This window comes from Mizuhopecten yessoensis, unplaced genomic scaffold, assembly GCF_002113885.1.
Source record: "Mizuhopecten yessoensis strain PY_sf001 unplaced genomic scaffold, ASM211388v2 scaffold6087, whole genome shotgun sequence".
NCBI lineage: Eukaryota > Metazoa > Mollusca > Bivalvia > Pectinida > Pectinidae > Mizuhopecten > Mizuhopecten yessoensis.
Genome location: NW_018406373.1, coordinates 238,864 through 260,941, shown reverse-complemented (window position 1 = coordinate 260,941; position 22,078 = coordinate 238,864). Strand labels below are relative to the sequence as shown.

The 22,078-nt window shown below is 35.3% G+C and overlaps 1 protein-coding gene across 1 annotated transcript in view; it reads right to left on the bottom strand.

The window, feature by feature from the left end:
• Positions 1 to 12,011: 12,011 nt before the first annotated feature.
• Positions 12,012 to 22,078, bottom strand: part of LOC110451491 (GPI mannosyltransferase 3-like) — a 28,764-nt gene continuing 18,697 nt past the window's right edge. The window contains exons 6-8 of the mRNA XM_021499535.1: positions 21,484 to 21,741; positions 17,154 to 17,819; positions 12,012 to 14,012 (exon numbers count right to left, since the gene is read on the bottom strand). Of these exons, the coding sequence (XP_021355210.1) occupies positions 13,718 to 14,012; positions 17,154 to 17,819; positions 21,484 to 21,741 (1,219 nt within the window). The 3' untranslated portion in view covers positions 12,012 to 13,717. The remainder of the gene's footprint in view (positions 14,013 to 17,153; positions 17,820 to 21,483; positions 21,742 to 22,078) is intronic.

Here is a 22,078-nt window from a genome sequence, read left to right as displayed (position 1 = left end):
ACTGGTTTACCGTCGTTTACTAGTAGACAATCTATATACAATGAAACTGGATGGGATTCTCTAGCCCATCGGAGATCCCGTCGAAAACTTCAATTATTTTTTAAAATCCACAATAATATAGCTCCTAACTATCTCAACACTCTACTCCCTTCCCTTGTCGATAACTCTCACTATAATCTTCGAAACGTTGAAAACTACAACCTACCTAACAACAGACTTGAATTATCTAACGTATCCTTTTTTCCTTCTACTGTTAGACTGTGGAACCAGTTACCTACTAGTATACGACGTAGTGCCACGTTCTCATCATTTAGAAACGCCATTCAAGACGTAAACTTGCCGCTTGTACCAAACCCCTTTTTCTATGGTGATAGGAAAAATAATATTTTGCATACAAAATTAAGAAACCGTTCTAGTACTTTGAAAAGTGACCTGTTTCGTGTTAACCTCATTGATTACCAACGTTGTATATGTGGCTTCCCTATTGAAGACACACACCATTTCTTTTTTACCTGTGATATATATAACGAACAAAGAATTAAGCTTTATCGTGAACTGAATGAATACATGCCTCTTAATTTAAATCTACTTCTATTTGGAGATACATCTCTTTCGGAACAGGAAAACATAACGATGTTCATGCATACTCAGCAATACATTCGTGACTCTAACAGATTCTCGTAACCACCCCCAACCTCCAGTCCTCTCTCTCTCCCTCTCTCTCAATTGAACAATAATATCCACTCTCTCTAAGAGGCAGATATTATATGTCATACATTAATAATGATGAGGATGTATGTATTATAATTACAGACAACTATCCCCCCCTCTCCCTTCCCCCTCCCCCCTTTTCTCTCTCTTTTAATTTCAATTTATAAATTAAAGCATTTAAAAATGAAAAAGTGTATATATGTATATTAATTCTGCCATCTTGTTGTACTATTGTAAATATATGCTTGTAATTTGCTAAGAAAGGGCTTGATATAAGTTTGATAACTTGTGCCCAATCCATTTGCTTGGCAATAAAATATGTTTAAACTAAAAAAAAAAAGGGAACCGAAGATATTTAAATTTATCCGACAATGGCGTGGGTTTCTTGTAAAAGTTTCCTTTTCCGGGAATAATGGACAGGTACAATGAATATAATTTTACCAAACATCTGGGATTTTCTGGTCGAGCAAAATGTTTTACCTTTTTTTGGTGCAATGTTCCGGTGGTTCAGTCCTCCTTTACTGTTTTTGGAATTCCTAAAGAATGTATTCTTGTCCGGTTTCGCGATCCGTTTTAATTTTTTCTGTTCCGCTTCCAAGTCCTTGTGTTCCTCCATGCCTCTAAACACACTGTATTTGATAATCCTTCAGCCGTATTGAAACTAAACACTCTGGAATTGAATCTATTGCATATGTTCTCCGCCATTGTACAAGATATTTGTAAAGTATTTATCTATATGTATATTTCTATACGCCTATATGCAATGTGCATTTGGTAATGAATTGAATTGTAATAAATTGAATTGTAAATTGAAACTAAACACTCTCCGATTCCCAGAATGTATTCTCCTCGCCAGGCAACACATGGTCATTGGTTTTAACATGCACACCAATTCCAAGCGAGGTGAGTTCTTTCATGCGGGAATCCAGTGATTTCCTGAAGTTATCAAACGTACGTGTTGCTGCGTTGAAACATATTTATTTCCGGGCGATTTAAATCGCCTCAAAAATGTCTCTGCAGTCTAGATCCAATTTGAACTAGGGTGTTGAGAGGGTACGGAGTTCCATCCTTCCTTTTAATTTCGATGATAAATCTTCATTGCCAAAAATCCAAGGCTGTTTTTATTGAAATACGCCGTTTAGTATTGGATCCTCTCCATGTGTTTTTTGGCGATATCGTCGGACATTAAAGCAGGTCCAACCCGTTCTGAATTTCTCGACACTTGGGTATCAGTTCTAGGAAATGCCGATAAAGACTGCGTCGGAATTAAAGTTTCCAACTGTGTCAAACTGACGTTATCACTTTTTCTTTTTTTAAAACATCAACAAATTATCCTGAAAATGTGTCCGCTAGAGGTGTTTCAACTGTTTCCCCTTGCTGTATAAGGTCAGACACCCGCTGAAAAATCTGCCCCGTTCAGATAATCCGACATCGGTCGCAGAAAATGAATACACTTAACTTCACCTAGCCCCATCTCAATCAATGGAATCCAATAGCCAATCAATTCGCAAACCGGCCTTAATTGGTATATAATTGACTCCGCCCTATATTCATTCAGCACAAATCACAGGTGACAGGTGCCAACGGGGTGAGGGGTGGGGGTGAGGGGTGGGGGTNATGGTGACGTAGCCGTCTAAATCGGTTAGATATTTTAAGATTTGCCTTACTTAGGAAGGTTGGTGATAAAACAGTTGATGTTATGGTTTGCATGTGTATAATATCTGAAAACGGCCTTAAAAGTTTCATTAAAAAAATACATCACGGCGGTCGCCTCGTGCACTGGCACCATGAGCGAAAGTAAAACATGATTGGCCATTTGAGTCTGCTGTTGGCGAAAATGCCTATGAGGGAACTTTAATTTAAATTACTGCAGACAATAGGGGAAAACTTCGGCGATAACTGTTTCTTGAGCCCGGCATCGCTGTTCAGTCAGCCGTGACATCCTTGTACATTTCAATGGCAAGGTCAGGTATTGGAACTGTTTTCACGACACAGCACGATATGTTAAGGTTATTGCATAGTTTTCGAGTAACAAGAGATTTATTACACCCGAGCGAAGCGAGGGTGTAATAAGTCCCGAGTGACGAGAAATCATGCAATAACTGGCTTACTGCATGCTTCCCAACTCGAACAAAACAGAAAAATTGAGTAAAAAATGTTCACCTGGACAATCTTTTTACCTACCCTACACTGCAGATAATTTACATGTCAGTTTACGAAACACAATGTCTTTTCTCCAAACAGCGTAGTGAAGCCATCCGTCCTGTTGGTATTGAGATATGCTTTCAACCCTAGAAATAAAATAAAATATTTCGTCCAATTGGGTTAGTCCATATTCTAACAGCGTTTGCAACACTACAGGTACCGGGGGCGGCGACCCTTGACCCACAGCGGGAAGCTAGCTGCATTTCAAGTTATCAAAGCATGGTTAGCTTTACCATTCAACTTATGTTTTAATGTTTTGTAAACATACTCATCTCTTATGCATAAACAGAAAATTATTTTGGAAAATTATAGATCAATCTTGAACAATTTATAATTCTGACAATAAGCAGAGTCCAAGCGCCGGGTATTTGTTTTGGCTAGCCTACTCACCTAGTAAATCAGAACGTTAGTGCAGGGATGTGTAGTAAGCCTACCAGATCTTTTTTTTTGTGTAATTGTTTATTTTTCTACCAGATCATTTGATGAAGTGAACTGTGACCTTGATACTGACAATTACGCAAGAAGTCGAACTTTTTATTATTTTCATCTTGCAGGCGCGTAGCTCTCTATATGCAAATGAGTACAAATAATTATGATGAGTAAAAAATATGTAATAAATACATGTATTTCAAACCTTTATTGCATAAGAAACGTAAAAATTAAAAACAAGAGGCCCATGGGGTCACCTGATATATTCATACAGAGAGTTGATATTTGTTTTTAACATGAACAGAAATATTATTCAAAGTGACAAAAAACAATAAAACCGCCATATTCAATATCTAGCATGCAGATTTAAGACTGAAAAGTATTTGAAACTATCACCTCTGATTCTAAACAAGGAAATGAAGAAATTTTATTTTAGCACACAGACTCCATTGGACCCCACCCTACAGCCCTTGGGGGTAGGGATGGCTCAAAATTTACAAAGTATCAAACTGTCAACTTAGGGTTATAATTCCGATCAAGTTATCAACATGTAATATTGAAAGTACCATTTGCCATTATAAACGATAAAAAATGTTGTTCTTTAGAAACTCTCGGGTATGGGAGTTTATTATGTAAAACAAATTGATATAAAAGAAAAATATTTGAAAATATATTTATTTCCCTTTAATTTAAACTCAATATATCACACAAAAATATTGTATTTCCCAATGATATCATGATGGCACCAGACGAAATCACCATCTTTGCTTTGTGATGTAATATTAAAAAGATTTTTTTTATACACTTTATCCCTGTGACCTAGAAAATTGGTGGAGATCATGATATACAGTGTATAACAAACTTGGTAGCCTTTCATCTCAGTACATATTGGCTCGATATCATCACCCTGAATCTGGGCCTTCCGCTTATTCAGAATTACCATAACAATGATTTCCCTTTGATACAGATTCGCATGAAACCTGAGAGGGTTGTAAAAGTAATTGTAGCCTGCGCGGTCCTCCACAACATTGCCATCAACTTGCAGGAGCCTGTAATTGATGAGGAAATCCACCATATGCAAGCTGCTGCTGATATCTTTGAAGTACCCGTGGATGGCCGTACTGTCAGGGACCACATAACTAGGACTTTTTTTTTTTACTTCTAGGTCAAATATAGTTAGGGGGCGCGTGGAGTGCCCCTACTCCATTAAGGTGAAATTTAGTTTTGGGGCGTGTGGAGTGCCCCGACTTCATGAAGGTGAAATTAAGTTGGGTGGTGCGTGGAGTGCCCCTACTCCATGAAGGTGAAATTTAGTTGGGGGGGGGGGGGGCGGGGGGGGCCCCTACTCCATGAAGGTGAAAGATAAAAGTTGCCCACAAATTTGAATCAAAATTTCATTAATAAATGCACTTGTATCAGATGTTATGTTGTTTTTGTTTTATATTCACAGTATTACATTTTAGTTTGTGAAAGCAGACCACTTTTCAAACAAAACTGTTGGAGAACAGCATAGCTTTGCCTATAGGTGTTATAAGATAGCAAGTATCAATTAATTCATTTGCAACCTTGCTCACCCCCAACATGTTTCAAGGTAATCTGTATTTCTGAAGAATTCCTTAATGTGTCCCTCAATTTATTGCCATATCCCTTTATAATGCCAACATTTCTTTGAACAAAATGGGACAATATAAGGAGGTTTTGCTGTACCTCATCATGTTGTACATTTCTAGAGAAAAGATATGACCAGACATTATAAAATAGTCAACAGCCTACTGATGGTGGTGATCCAAAAACTTTAACCAAGTCCAATTAACCAGTTTTGGCCTCTAAAATATGAAATCAAAGTACTGAAAGTACTGAAAGCTAAGGCAAAAGATATATATATTATTTTTGGAAATGAGAACAAAATAAAGACGAAGTTCCCATCATATTGTACAGAAGGATTTACTGTTAATTTGTTATGAATCAAAGTTTTATGTAAAAGTGTACCACTGTGAAGTTATTCTTCTTGTGTGTACAGTATATCTTTATAGGTTTGTCAGAAGAGTGGTACCAAGTTTCCTCTAGAATATATCATCTTAAACCTTTGGATAATTAATTTGCATAGGAATTTGGAATTGCTTCCCTTTGTCCATACAATGTATTTCATAGAACATTAAAAACTGAAACTGGCATTTACCCCTTTGACCAATACCTGATTATTTTAAACCATTGAATAGATTATGCACAGATTGTGAACATCTTTGAACTTTGCCTTTGTTGTTGAATAAGATATCAACCCTTGCCTTATCTAACAAAGTTACTTGGCATAAAACCATTGACCAATCAGAGTACAGTATGCTAATTAATTAGGCATGGATTTCACTCAACTTTGAACTTATCGTCTAAGTTTGTATATTGATCAATATATATTCAAGCAAGTTATCTTGTAAAGTGTGCACATCGACCAGGGTTGGCATGCTTTTTAATACGTGTGAATTTTGTTCAAGTTTCAATTTTGCATCAGTCAGTGTATATTGTTACAGAACAATATTTATAAGGATGTTTACTTGCCGAAACTAAATTGTGGATAAGCAAGTGGATTACTGCTACCTATAAATTTACAAGTCTCTCAATAATTTTGAAAAACTTTTAAATAAAGTGTTTTACATATTCACTGCAGTGAAAAGGTCTCTTCTTATGAAAAATGGAACTATTTTGAATCTGTGTTCCCATGAACAAATAATATAAAAAGCACTCTAATTCAATATGATACATTGTTGTATGTTTCAATATTGAATAAGATAAACAAAATATAAACATACATACTCACACACACACACAAGATTAGGAGAGTTACATTATTTTCCCTCTATTTCCATTGCATAAATTCTTCACAAAGAAAACAACAACTTTATAGCATATGTTCAGCTTTATCATCTTCATAGGCTAGCATTTGAAATAAGATGCACATATTAATTTCAAATACATTTCAAAAGAGTACTGCAAATGTACCAGCTAGAACACATACTATGTTATTACAGTTGTCATGATTGTTGGTTTCAGAACTGATAGCATTGTGCAACAAATGTTGACAACAGGACTTATTGAAAGTTGAGGTTGCTTGTGTATATGCAAACAGGTAGTGCATGATTTAATGTTGAGAATGATGGATCAAGGTTTATAAAATTTGGTTTGAATACTTAGTTAGGAATGCACTGACAATTTCTCTGTCACATGTACATGAACAGGTTGTGAAGCTGTAGCCTTCACCTTGACTGAATGAAATTGACCTTAAAACTGTCTTGAACAATTGATGTATGAAATTTAGAAATGAAGTTTCAAGAAATATGGTTGAAAACTTAAGAAATAATTGCTTTCATTGACATTGATACAATCTTGTGTGCTATCCCTCTCATATATCACACAAGATTTAATATCAAATGTTGGACACAGTAAAATCGAGCGAAGTTAACAAATATCAAGTTACATATTATAACTTTTATTTTATTTTATTGATATTGATCATAAGCATTGTTAAAAGTACAATGTATACCAGGGATCTTACATTTCTTTTACTACTTAACATTTGCGTTGACTTTTAATTCATTGGACAAAAACTAAAAGGAAGCCATGACCAGTATTTCTATCTTTAAAAACATACTTTTAATTTTTTTTCCAATTTGCTCCCACCACCCATAGTGTTATATTGATCAAAACAAACGTTGTTTCCAACATTTGTGCCCTTAGTCAGTAGTGGGTGTTCAATCACATTCATCAGGGTTTCAGCATCAAGTAGGGGCTGTTCAATCACATTCATCAGGCTTTCAGCATCAATATTCACAGATTCAATCTGTTCCAAGTAAAGATCACTGACTTCTCCATTAAGGAAAAGTTTGCGAGGAAAGCATTTGAACTACATTTGAACTATTCGCTGATGGAAGGATCTGTGGACTCGGCTTTCATGTGTCTGAGAGAAAATGATTTAGTCAGAGGTTCCTCCTCTATAAAGTAACTGACAGATTTCAAAATGTCATGTCACTGTTGGTATAGTTCTTGCAGCCTTTTGAAAAAGTTCATGAAGTCCTCAAAGGTATGAGAGAGTTGGTACAGTTCCTATTTCTCATCCTCCTTTCTCCCATCAATAACCATCCCTGTCTGTTGTAATATTGATTGCTTTCCCCCCCTAAAATAGAACATAGTTACCATATAATTTCTGCACCAGCAATAATGTTTAGAGATGATATTCAAACAAATAGGAGGCATAGCAATATGAGCTTGTATAGTGAGAAATAAGGCATTAAAGCTGAGGAGTTCATTAAAATGTTTCAAAAACATTTCAATAAGTCAATCTCTTTGGTAGCAGAACTAAATATAAACAAAATGTACATTAAATTCAACTTATAACAGCACATCATATGGGGGCTTAAGACATCTAATTCCTTAGGTGGTAAAACATGTGTACATAAAAAGGTACCAGTAAAAACAAAACAAAATTAGTTTAAACACACGCACTTAGATATTCACGGTTTTCATTAATACAAAAGATGAAGCAGAACATCACTCTCCCCTGGTTGTTTCCATAAAGAAGAAATTAACCAGGAAACATGGAGATGTCCATTGCACTCCTTTATTTTGCTTACAATGTGCAAATGTGCCTACTATGTGCTAATAAGCTTTCCATGTTATGGTTTTGTTTTTTATGTGCTGTATGCAAATGTTCTAAATGTGCTTAAATTACCATGTGCTGATGTGCTTACCGTGTTCAATGTGCCTATTAAGTGCTTTCCAAGTGATAAACTCTTTTTCTGAGCTTACAGTATACTACATGTACATACATGTTTTTATTTTATTTTTCCATGTTGTAATATTTTGGTCTCTGTTATTATACTCATGTTTTGTCTTTGTAGCTTATGTTGTATGTTTTGCAAAATGGACGTAAAATATATATTTTTGTATCTTGTACGTGCTCAAGGATTTTATCTGTAGTTTTTGGGACTATATATAGAAAAACTTTACCCCAGTATGAGGAATTGTTTTACACATTTATCATAAAACAAGTTATGTTCAGATTTCAGACAGAAGATACTCTAAAATTGTACAACTCAGAAAAGGTTGAAAAATATTTATAGTTCATTTTTTTCTGCTTAGAAATATTTAATCTCTAAATTACAAATGATAACTGTTTTAACAGGTCTAGTTTCCGAATTGGAAACCAAACCCTGTCTGACCTATAAATGATCATTATATAAGGCCAATTAAAAGTTTAAAACAAATATTGAGTTTATGCTAACCCCACAGATACTGGACACACTAATAGTAATATGATGTGTATAAACTATGATATATTATACACACTATACTTATTGGTGTGTTCGACACCAGTGTGGTTAACCAGACTTATCTCAGATTTGTGTTCTACAATACCCTTAAGTTTTTATATGCACTGTTAAAGTCAGAACTCCTGCTCTATATTAGCGCAGTAAAGATATTTTTCAAATTAACAATAAAATGCCTAGCTAATACATACCTACCCTATTTTTTTCTGATAGTAGAAACACAAGTAATTTGTTTGGCCTAATGTTTCTGTCATTTCATAATATTTAGAACTACTATACTTGTTTAAGTTTCCAAAACATCAAGTAGTATAACAATTGAAACTTCAATGAAAGCCAACATCACAATGAATCTAATAATACAATGTTTATAACATGTTTTTTTTTAACTGAATGAGAAGAAATGTAAGGCCAAATATCCTCACAAACAACGCTTAAGTGAAATCAGTTTGCAACTAAGCAGTTCGAAAATTTTGCAACACGTCTGGAGAAAGACGTTCCTCGTGACGCTGTAATTCACTAGAGTAAAACGTCCGTTTATTATGTTTGTTTTTGCATAATAACTGCTATACATACCGTAGAAGCACCTTCCTTTTTGTCATCGCCGCTGACAACATGCGCCATTCTCTGCGGCTTCGGCCGCATGCTTGGCCACAAGTCACCGAAATCGGGATACATAGCCTTATTTATGAATCAGTAGTAGGTAAACGTTGCAGAAGTGTATGTATATTGTTCATTGTCAATGCTGCTTAAACAACATGCCTAACATTAAGTCAACACTCGCCTGCATTTTCGTCTTTTCCGCTTCGCGTTGCGAATGATGTCTAGGCCTACACAAAACGAAAGTAAAATGTGCGCATGTCTAAATGTAAGGGAGATCACTCGTGTTTTCCCGCAGTATATGTCTGAAATCATTCCGAAGGTGTTGTTGTTTTTGTGTATATTGAAATAAAAGAGTCCTGTTATATGGTAATACTTCAATAAACGAAAAACACAAATCACACCAACAGACATATAAAATGTAGGCCTATCGGAGCATATTTTCGTTTCTGGCTGAGCTGTAATTAGCGAGAAGGCGATATAAAAATGCAATAGCATATCTTATGATGAAAATAGAACAAAATGATAATACTGCGAAGGTAAAAAAAGCCTTCAGGTTAGAATACCAATATGGAACTAGAGAAGGACAGTGGCTAGTTCTAACATGATTCCCGGTCTCATCTGCCCCGGCCGGTTGATCCCATTTTAGTTAGGCAAGCCTGGTGTGAATCACACGGAGGCGATTTTAGAATTAATTGACAGGATCCGTATCCATTAATAGGTTTGTAATATGAACTTTTTATGTTGATCTCCTACATAATTGTAAGTTATACTCCGCCTTATATTTCGTTAAATTATCAAGTTTACGTAACAAGTGCAAGCGAAATCCTAATTGACTGCCATGTTGGAAACTTCCTCAATCTTTCCGATATAGGTCAGACGTCTAAATATGGGTGTCATGACCAAATATGGAAATTGTAGTAAACATGACCGCATCAGTAGTAATACTATATTTGGCCGTGAAGGCCATATAAGGAAACGGATAACATCACGCGTGATCTAACATGGCCGTCGTTTCTTTTTTTAGAGTTTTTAGTAAGGATTTGTTATTTTAACGATGAACGAATATGCAATATTTTGATAACATTATAATCATATGAAGCGTGAATCAGATATATTATTACTGATTAGCACTTTTGATTATCCTCAGTTAGTTGGAACAGGACCGCTTCATAGCTCTGACCACGCAATATATAATTGTAAACAGGGACGTAAATGTCACCAATTTTAGCCAATCACAGGACAATATTTCCGTGTAAAGGGTTAATCCAGCGACAGTTCCAAGAGTAAATACGAAGTTTTAGAAGGATACTTAGTTCTAACTAAGAATAAGATTATATCCAATGACGTTTGAGTGAACTTGAGTCCGTGGTAATGGATTTTATTTGCAGTTTGTTTAGTATTACTAGAAGGTGACGTTATGTCTCGTTTATGAATATCTGAGCTCATTAACTGAAGTATTTTTACCGGAAGTTGCGTGTAGCATGCATGACCTACATTCAAGTAGCAGTTCCCGATTGAGATAAACAGGGTGCATTTTCAATAAGAATACGACGTTGTGATAAGATCATATGTTCTATAAAGAAAAGTAATGATATTTACAAGCCATTCAAGTGCATTTGAGTCCAAAGTTACGCATAATAAAGACAGTAGGTCCGGTATATGATTCAATTTAGTACCAGTGACTACCGCTAGAGGCCGTCTGTGTGAAATCGACGTTTATGAATATCTGAGCTCATTAACTAAAGTAATACCAATAGCTGGCGGCTAACGCCTTAGCTAAAAATGGCCCCTTAAATATGAAAACATGGTTTGCTTTCACTCCATAAGAATACTTCAACCTTATAATAAACATTTGTTTACTGTCTGGAGAAAACTCGTCCAAAAAGTTTAAACTGAGTGAAAGAATTTAAGGATGGACAACCATACCATAAACAAATAGAGATTTGAACTGCCCATACTCTAATGATGGTGGGCTAATAAAATAAACATAATTTACATACATTCAAATAATCTTTTACAATACAATTTCCAACAAATTTCAAAACTACATGCCCACCTTCATCACTTATGGCAGCTCTTGTTGCATTTTTGAAAGTATCTATTTAAGAGTAATCACAGACCTGGCTGCCCACTGGTCACTCCACACTTACAGACCAATATCCACTGGTCAGCAGTTGGTGAAGGCACTAAATACAAGGTCAGCAACAGATTTATCTAGAAGATCAGCTGCAGTTCACTTATTACAAGCATGTAAAATCAATTAACACTGTTTTAGTCTATTTGTAAGTTGTACTGTGCAAGTTCACTATCATCAATAAGATACATGTAGCACAATCCTTGACAAGGTGCTATGAAGTGGATAGTTTGTGTGTTAAATTTTCCATATGCCTCATCAAACCATTCACAGTGTGGAAAGTTTATGGAAGTACATTTTACTGGTGCTTGTGTATTCCATATATATTTAAATAAATGCATTTGGTTATGTTTATTTATACACAAAATTAACAAATAGAAACTTCCACAAACCCCAACTGTCATATTGGTCATAGTTATTTTAGAGAGTATGATATATAAGGTACACTTTATATATTAAATCTAGTACTAGTAATATTGTTATGCATGTATTTATCAAATACATTTGTAATTCTTAATTTATTGAAGCATTATAATTTCAAAAAGTTTCATTAAATAAAAGGAATGTTATTGATATTTACTGCAAATAAATAAATTTTGACCTTAAACTCTATATTTTTTTACAGATCATTACATTTGTATAAAAGAAGTTCCAAAATAAATGTAAGAGTTATTTCCCTTAGATAGGGTCAAACATGGCCTCCTGTGACATGATATACCCAATATCTCTAACCTCTAAAAACTAATATAATAATTTCATAGACTTAATTATCTGCTTCAATTGTATAACAGATGACTCAGGGTTTGTGTTTCTTACATGATTTTTCAGATTTAAGAAAAATCCACTTGTGAAATTGTTCTGTGCTGCTATGGACTCGTATATCATCTTCTTCAGCTACTATTTGTGTAAAGAATTATTTAATAAGGGCTTTACCTGGAATCTACAGGTTGCAACCAACGTTTTGATATATAATATAGCATAATTCTATCAAATTTGGAGTGTTAATTGTTTTTTAAAACATACTCAATAATACCTATTTAGATGACTCTTAAATTGATTTTTTTTTTAGACTTGTATCATAAATCTCATATGAAATGAAAACTCATGTAAGATCCTATATATTGAAATTTATCTGCAGTTTAAATTAGGATGAGATTTTCAGACTAATTTCCTTCTTATGACAGTTGAACAGACAGACACACTGATAACAGTACACCCCAACTTCATTATGAGGGGTATAAAAGGTGTGTACATTTGAATCTTAAGATTATTGCAAAAGCCCAATAAATAGGATTCCTATAAAGGCATTATACTAAAGATGTATGAGAATTGAGCTCCACTAATGATCAAATAGGAATGTAATTTAATATTGACATCATACATCATTTTACATTCAGTATGTATGAATGTTTTACATGTACGAAATCATTTCAGTAAATGCAGCCAACTTTCAACTTTTCCTTCATTTGTTTTGATTGTAATTGAATGTACAAATTTTTGGACACATGACAAAGGGTGTCAAACTAATACATCATATATACCGATATATCTTTTACTATCATGAGTATTCTAGTACTGACTCAGAAACGAACAGAAGATTAAATCTAGTACTAAACCTATCTAATACAGAGACACACATACAGTTAACAGGTTTTTTCCCTTTGTGTTGCCGGTATCCATTTTCACAAAAACTTTCTACAGCTTACCACAACTTCATACATGTTCTTGGGAACTTGTTTTACGTAACTACAATGTTTATTGTCCAGACTGACAAAGATTTACAGCATAAACACAATCTCGATATTCCAGGGATTATGCTTACGTACATTCTCTGCACCCCTGGAATAATGTCATGACAAAAGTGAAGTCATGAAGTTAACGATTTCATTGGTTTCAGGCATAAAAAAACTGACCAATTGCTAGACTAATACCTGTCCTTTGAAGTTATTGCGATTACAAAGGAGCAACACCCCAACTAAAATCCAGTCAAATGTGTCATAACATGATGTATATTCCAGGGGTGAAAGAATGTAAGCATCTGTTGCAATTTCAATGATGTCACAAACGTACAATTGTACATCTACTTTGGACTAGATATGATTGATTAAATCTGTTTACAGGTAGCCTGTGTCCACATAGGACATATAGAACCGATAACCTGTATGTCTCCTTTAATTACTGTGAATCACGGCTTTGTGACATACCTAAAACTGATCAGGGGACCCTGCTGTAGTTCTGTGTTACTTTCTCTGCTGCCTTTTAATTACTGACCTTGATATGACTTTGATCTAACCACACTTGTGATTTTGCCTTTAATTTGTTATCTACAGCTGACCCTGACATGACTCCCTACTCGACCTTCAGGAAAATGTGTATGGAAAAAATTACCACATTTTTTATATCCACTCTGAGTAAAAAATTCTGAAATATTATTTTGCAATTTGTTGAAATACACAATATGACTTGGCAAGGGTGTCAGCTTGACCTTGTATTCGTGTTTCAGCCACTGGACTGGGTCATTATAAAACTGGTCAGCCTCATCAGTGTAATTCTTCTTCCGAGACAAGTTTGGTTCACATGTCAACATCCTCATACTTATGTTCTGGTGTAAATAGCTGAAATAGACAATAAACTATACAGAGACAACGGTTGTATTATATCTATACGGTAGACAACAGTTGTACAGTATATTTATACAGTATACCACATTTGTATATTACATTATATCTATACAGTAGACAACAGTTGGACATTATATTTATACAGTAGACCACATTTGTACATTACAGTATATCTATACAGTATACAACATTTGGACATTATATCTATACAGTAGACAACAGTTGTACATTACATTATATCTATACAGTAGACAACAGTTGTACATTTATACAGTAGACCACATTTGTACATTACAGTATATCTATACAGTATACAACATTTGGACATTATATCTATACAGTAGACAACAGTTGTACAGTATATCTATACAGTAGACAACAGTTGTACAGTATATATATACAGTAGACAACAGTTGTACAGTATATCTATACAATAGACATCAGTTGTACAGTATATCTATACAGAGACAACAGTTGTACAGTATATCCATACAGTATACAACAGTTGTACAGTATAGATATCTAGTAGACAACAGTTGTACAGTATATCTATCCAATAGACATCAGTTGTACAGTATATCTATACAGAGACAACAGTTGTAGAGTATATCTATACAATAGACATCAGTTCTACAGTATATCTATACAGAGACAACAGTTGTTCAGTATATCTATACAGTATACAACAGTTGTACAGTATAGATATCTAGTAGACAACAGTTGTACAATATATCTATACAGTAGACAACAGTTGTACATTATATCTTTACAGTAGACAACAGTTGTACAGTATATCTCTACAATAGACATCAGTTGTACAGTATATCTATACAGAGACAACAGTTGTTCAGTATATCTATACAGTATACAACAGTTGTACAGTATATTTATACAGAGACAACAGTTGTACAGTATATCTATACAGTATACAACAGTTGTACAGTATATTTATACAGTATACAACAGTTGTACAGTATATCTATACGGTAGAAAACAGTTGTAAAGTGTATCTATACAGTAGACAACAGTTGTACGGTATAGATATACAGTTGTGGGATCGCACAACGTTACACGATGTGCGGTGTGCGCACGATGTGTGCACGGTGTGTGAACGATGTGTGCACGATGTGCGAACGATACAAATGTGGGCGATCAAATCTTGCGCACATATGTGTGCGCGATGGACGAACGTTGTGCGATAACAATCGTGGTTGGTGTAAATTGAGGAATGCCTTAACAATATATACAATTTCGTGTTTAAATACATAAACCTTGATTTTTACGTATGTTTCTATACTCTATCTACACCTATAAACTTATCTTTATATCTATACTTTCTTAAATTTAGAAATTGTGTTTTTGGTATTTTTTAAACGACCTTAATCGACACCTGTGGAATCACAACACAGTCCCGTATACAGGTAAACATAGCCACTAGCCGTCTACAGGTACCTGGACGGTAGTTTTCCCCCGCCCGGGGCGCTTACGTATTTCGTCGGGTAGGGCCAGGGGTGTGAAAACACAGGTGAAGGGGAGCTATAGGCAAACCGAATGCAAATAACAAATACTAAACGTCCAGCTGTGTTTTCATTACGGTCATACGGTATCGCATATCAGCTCTATGTGTCAGGTATATACGTACAGGCCAGGTCAAACCCCGGTAACTCATCAAATTGTTAATTACATATTCTGTTACCTTGGCGCGAAACCCATTCTTGACAGTCTAACGGTCACTGTAATGCTGTGTTACACGCATTGTACAACTGTACATAATCTTCATTACTGTGATGAGATATTACAATAATACATTCAATTTTCATTATTGCATACAAGCTTTCCGTATATTTTTCATTCCGTAATATTGATCTACATATTGTACCCAATCGCACAGTTGTGCGGAGAGATGCGCACAACGGAGCGAACGATTGTTAAATCGCACAGTTGTGCGCACCATGTGTGGACGATGTGCGGACGGTGTGTGAACGATGTATGCACGGTGTGCGCACGCTATTTTTGGTGCGTTATGCGGTCACACAACTGTACAGTATACAACAGTTGTACAGTATAGATATCTAGTAGACAACAGTTGTACAATATAACTATACAGTAGACAACAGTTGTACATTATATCTATACAGTAGACAACAGTTGTACATTATATCTATACAGTAGACAACAGTTGTACAGTATATCTGTACAGTAGACAACATTTGTACAGTATATCTATACAGTAGACAACAGTTGTACTGTATATCTATACAATTGACAAGTTGTACATTACATTTATACAGTATACGTAGACAACAGTTGTACAGTATATCTGTACAGTAGACAACAGTTGTACAGTATATCTATACAGTAGGCAACATTTGTACAGTAAATCTATACAATTGACGAGTTGTACATTACATTTATACAGTATACGTAGACAACAGTTGTACAATATATCTGTACAGTAGACAACATTTGTACAGTATATCTATACAGTAGACAACAGTTGTACATTATATCTATACAGTGGACAACAGTTGTACAGTATATCTATAAAGTAGACAACAGTTGTACATTATATCTATACAGTAGATAACAGTTGTACATTATATCTATACAGTAGACAACAGTTGTACAGTATATCTATCAATGTTACAGATGATTCCACTTCACATTATATCATGGTTTTACCCCTAAGTGACCTGTTGTCCATCAGTTTGTCCAGGGTTTAACATTATCAGAGGTAGTTTTGCAATAATCTACCCAGAATTTATATTTCTTACACTCAATTCTACCACTAATTCTAAGCCAGGAGTCTTAGCCAGACTAAAATTTGACCTATTCAAATTGCAATTCACCATATCAGTAGGTAGTCTTAATAAGCTTTTAAAACTACAACTCTGTTGAAACATTTTAATTTGTCTGGGTAACTAATCCCTATCTATCCCTTGATACCTTGTAAAATTCACCACAATTAAAATTACTTAAAATTGTTGATCACACATATTGGTCTAGTGATATTTTATGTGATAATTACTCTTCAACTTGAAGCAGTACAAACTTTTTCAAACAAGACAAGTGTCTTGGTTTTAATTCCCTGGGGATGGTGGGAGATATACTTGTAGTGTATTTAACATCACTTACCTGTAGTAAGGTGTTGAGTGACAGGGAGTGAGAAAAAGGATGTCCATACTCTTGTCCAAACTCTGGTCATGTAAGTATTTCATGACCACAACTGTTCCTCTCTGGTGTATTAGTCCAAAATACAATGCTGTAGGAATATTAATGATGACAAGGATCACCACAAATATCTTAGCCTTCAATAAATTATATTTATGTTGTGTCTTTTGCACAGTCAGTGGATCTACCTCTTCTTTTGCTGCCTTGTCACCTTGCTGTGTTTTATATGTACTGTTACCTGGTAAGGTACTGGTGGCTCCATCTAGTGGTTTACTGGTGTCTGAGGTATCTTTGACAGTACCCTCTACAACTGTTTCTCTGCCTCCTGTTGTTGCTGTACTCTGACTATCACCCAGTCCCGTACTCGCTGTGCTGACAGTACTCTGATTATCACCCAGTCCCGTACTCACTGTGCTGGCTGTACTCTCCGTACTCACACTACTGACTAAGCTATCTGAGCTGCTATAGGGACTGCCAGCCTCTTCCTCCGTAATGGTACCATTATCCTTCCTCACCTTCTTTTTCTTCAAACGTGGTTTTCGACACAATGCTTGGAAATATACACCACAATAATGCATTGAAATTGGCAGAATCGGCATCAGGAATCGGAACTCTTTGTGTGCAATAAAACTGGAATGAAAAAGGAATGAAAATAGTTTAACAATGCTAATCACCAGGAATAAAAACTCTTTGTGTATACATGTATATACACAAGAATTCCACAGGAGTGGATGAGTCGCCTGCGCAGGCAAGTTTTGAGGTTGATCAGCCCAAGGAAACTCTAGTTATTGCACAGAAACAGACTTTCTACTTATAGTTACGTTGACCTTGACCTTTGACCTTTGGATCTGAAAAGCAATCCAAAGCAAGCACTATTGGTAAGACAGCACTGTATGACGTCTGAGCTAGATCGACCTAAAGAAATACAAGTTGTTGCACGGAAACAGATTTTCTATTTATAGTAATGATGACCTTGACCTTTGACCTTCATACCTGAAAAGCAATCCCAAGCAAGCACTTTTAGTATGAAGTTTAAGTTCAACCCAAGGAAACTCAAGGGATCACACGGAAACCTTGTTTCGGACGACGCTACCGACGCTGCCCTCGATAAAGTTATACCTATATCTTGCCTCGTCTTGGAGGCGACACAAAGTGGAATGTAGAAGGAACGAAAACAGATTAACCATGGTAATCAACTCAAAATGCATGGGCAGATAACATCATTTAACTTGATAATCTGTCACGTTACATGGAATATAACCAGTAGAAGCGATGTAGCACACATGCTTCTCCCAAGATCTTGTATTAATACTGTATTTAAAATACATGTCAGGTAATTATAATATTGTCTCCGATTCTCATTCATAAAGTCATGTGTTTATAATGATAAAATTCAATACACATGTAAATAAAAAAACACAGCAATAATTATTGGACTAGATTGATAGATTACAGTCTACAAATATCTATAAAGGTAGTGGAATAATTTCTCTATGCGTATTGATTACACCAAAAGCACCGGCTTATGGAGCATTATATACACCCTCAATCAATCCATGAAACTAATGCAAACTGGAAAGGGAAATACCGTTACATGTCTGGAAATCATAATTATACTGTAAATACATGTCTGGAAAGCATAATTATACTGAATACATGTCTGGAAATCATAATTATACTGTAAATACATGTCTTGAAATCATAATTATACTGCAGTGTTTAAAGGATTAGGCTATAAATAATTAACGACACTTTTAAATTTAATTTCATGGAATTTCTCCAAGTTTCACTTCAAAGTAAGATTATTAGAGACTTTCTGATGCATTTTAATAACAAAATACATCAACATAGTGAAATGTTCCCAAAAAATGTGTACTTTATTGCCCAGGAAAGTTACATAAGTTGAAATATGAAAATACACTTCACTTTAATGACTAAAAAGAACAGAACAAAGTGCAGTTGTTTATTGTTCACTGTTTTACATAACTTTTAAAAGGACTGCCTCCCTTTACTCATGTTTCAAATCACATTGAAGTGTTCAAATAAGAAAGATCCCCAAGTGTTGTAAAACTTATTCAGCATCTCCATTTTATAACATGCGCCAGTTCTATGATTCTTATCAAACAAACCAAATTGCAGTAGATTGGGTTGAAAGCAGGGACTAGTTATATATATAATTAAAGTCACAAGGCTCCAATGTTCTGATGGATTAACAAAGCTCAAAACTGCTGTGAAATAATTTAACACAGCATCCCTGTTTTATGAGTCCCAAAGATGCAACTGGATATGAATCTCACCACACTCTGTTCTCAAAAGATTCTGCCAAAATCTGTGTTACGAGTTGCAGTCACAAGGCAATGTAAACCAACAGATCTAGACTTACAGTTACAGCATAACATGCTCTACTTTTGTGTGGTGTATGAAAAGAGAAATATTAAGGGGGAGATACCCTAAGAAGACTAGCTATTATGCTTTCACAAAGTTCAAATAGATGACAATGTAGTGATACACATCTGCTGAAGGAAAAACGTATATGGTCACATGCAGACATGTCGATTCTAGTAAAATAATGTACCGTATTTGACCTCAAATAAGCCCACTCCCCTAGTGAAAAAATATTGATCAATTGTAGGGAGAAGGCTAAATTGTGAGTATCTCCTCTGTTTATTAATGTTGGATATACCACTGTTTTGATGTACGACCAAAGCACATATCATGTATCAATAATTGTTCATGTTGTAAAAAATAATATCCAACTGGCAGAATATTTAATGATGGCCTCCACAAGTTGATCACTTTGTTTGTGCTGATGTTTTTCTGAACCATTTTTTTATGATCAATTGGTTCGGATAATTAAGGTTTGACCTTCATTTTGACTGCATTATACGGTAGTATGAACGCAGTTGGCAACGAACATATTCTATGGAGCGCATTAGCGCTCCATAAAGAATATATTTGTTGCCAACTGCGTTCATACTACTATATACGCAGTCAAACTGAAGATCAATTCTTATATTTACATATTTTCGTACTATGATGGTACACTCAGAATAAAGCTAACTCCAATACATTTGCTTTTATATTGGTACAAAGCCTCCGTAACGTGCGTAAATCCAAACAAATGAACAGCCTACAGCCTACGAGCAGCGATGGATCTCCAACGTTACCATTATGACGTCACAATGTAAATTACGTCATCAATAGGAAACAATGGTCTCCAAGGAATCTCACTGCGTATACGGTAATGTATACGCATTCACGGTTTACACAGCTTCAATGGGAGGGAATGTAAATATTTCCTTTTATTTAACACAATTTTGTATAATTTCTTATTGATAAGCCAATCATTTTACTCTGTTAAAAGCAATGCTAACATCAGGTATAGAAATTCAGTAATAATAATAATAAATAATATATACAACATTTGATATACACGTAGTGCCCTATCTAGCTAACATAAGCCACTTTAAAGCTCTTTACAGTACATACTGTAAAATCATAAATTTTCATGGGACATTAAATTTCTTTTAATTTCGTGGATAACAAAAATCCACGAAATTCAATTCCCACAAAACGATATATTTGGTATGATATAGATAGGGGAAAATCGGAAATCATTGAAACAGGCGAGTATATAAAAACAACGAAATTTTAACCCCCCCGAAAATAAATGATCCTACAGTAATACAATAAGCATATACATTGATCAATACAATTTTGAGGAATTTGTAGGAGCTGCATTATCAGACGCTAACTAGTAGTCCTTTGCCACCTGGCTTATATCTCCCTATGTGTGAATGCCTGCACGTGTGCTGGAACTGTGATGTGTTATGTTTGTAGTGGGACTGTGCTTCCAACGGCATCATCTATAGTGCCACCTCACTTGAATGCTACAGCACAGATACCGCAACATCCTCCCCAGACCAATTTATACTCCACCTGGGTTGTTGGAGTGGTGTGGGCAGGAGAAAAACACTTCTCTGCACATCCATGCATACGACGACTTCAAAATCCAACCCCGGCCGCCTGTGTGGATGGCCAGAGTGTTTAAAACCACTCGACCAATCTGCCCATAAGCATGTCAATCAGACTATCAGATGTTTGGCTAGCAACATTACAAATTCAGTGTAATAGCTAGTCCAATAGCCTAAGAAATTTGAGTATACAAGGCTTAACACAGTTAACACAAAACTGTTGTATATACCAGTTTATCCTTACATCTATATGTTTCCTGAGTTTTAACAAATTTACTGAAGGTTTTGGTAGTGTTCACAATAAGAGCTATTTCAGTTACCTGTATGCAAATATAGTCCAGATGATAAGAAACAGCAGCACTTTATTTTTGGCCTTGTAAGCTCCCACGATGAAGGGAAGGAGATGTGTAGACATGATGACTGGGTAACCCTGAGTGAGATACCAGTGCCATGGGTGGGTCCCATAGATAGATCCACCCCCATGTAGCACATTGAACTCCAGGAAGTTGTAGTGAACCACAATCCAGTCTCCATGGTAGGCACAGTCCAGGAATGTTGAGCCCAGGAAACACACAGACCTATTAACATACGGTGAATGTTTTTAGAGGATAACACAAATTCTAAATAACGTTAATATTTTGTTTGTATTACTCTCTACAAGCTATGTTTTCTAGTATTTTTATAGTGCCTTCACCATGTGATACAATAATGTATTAAGTACCATGTATAGTTATATATACAACCTTCGATATAACGGCCCTCATTTAATTTGTCATCTCAGTTTGGTCTAAATCGACTAGCTGCAACTATAGCAACTTTCAGAGAAGATGTGAGATTTGAAGATTTTCCACTAATGCACTAATTAAAATAATATAGCATTACTCAGCCCGAGGGGGTTGGGGGTGGGAAGGGGGT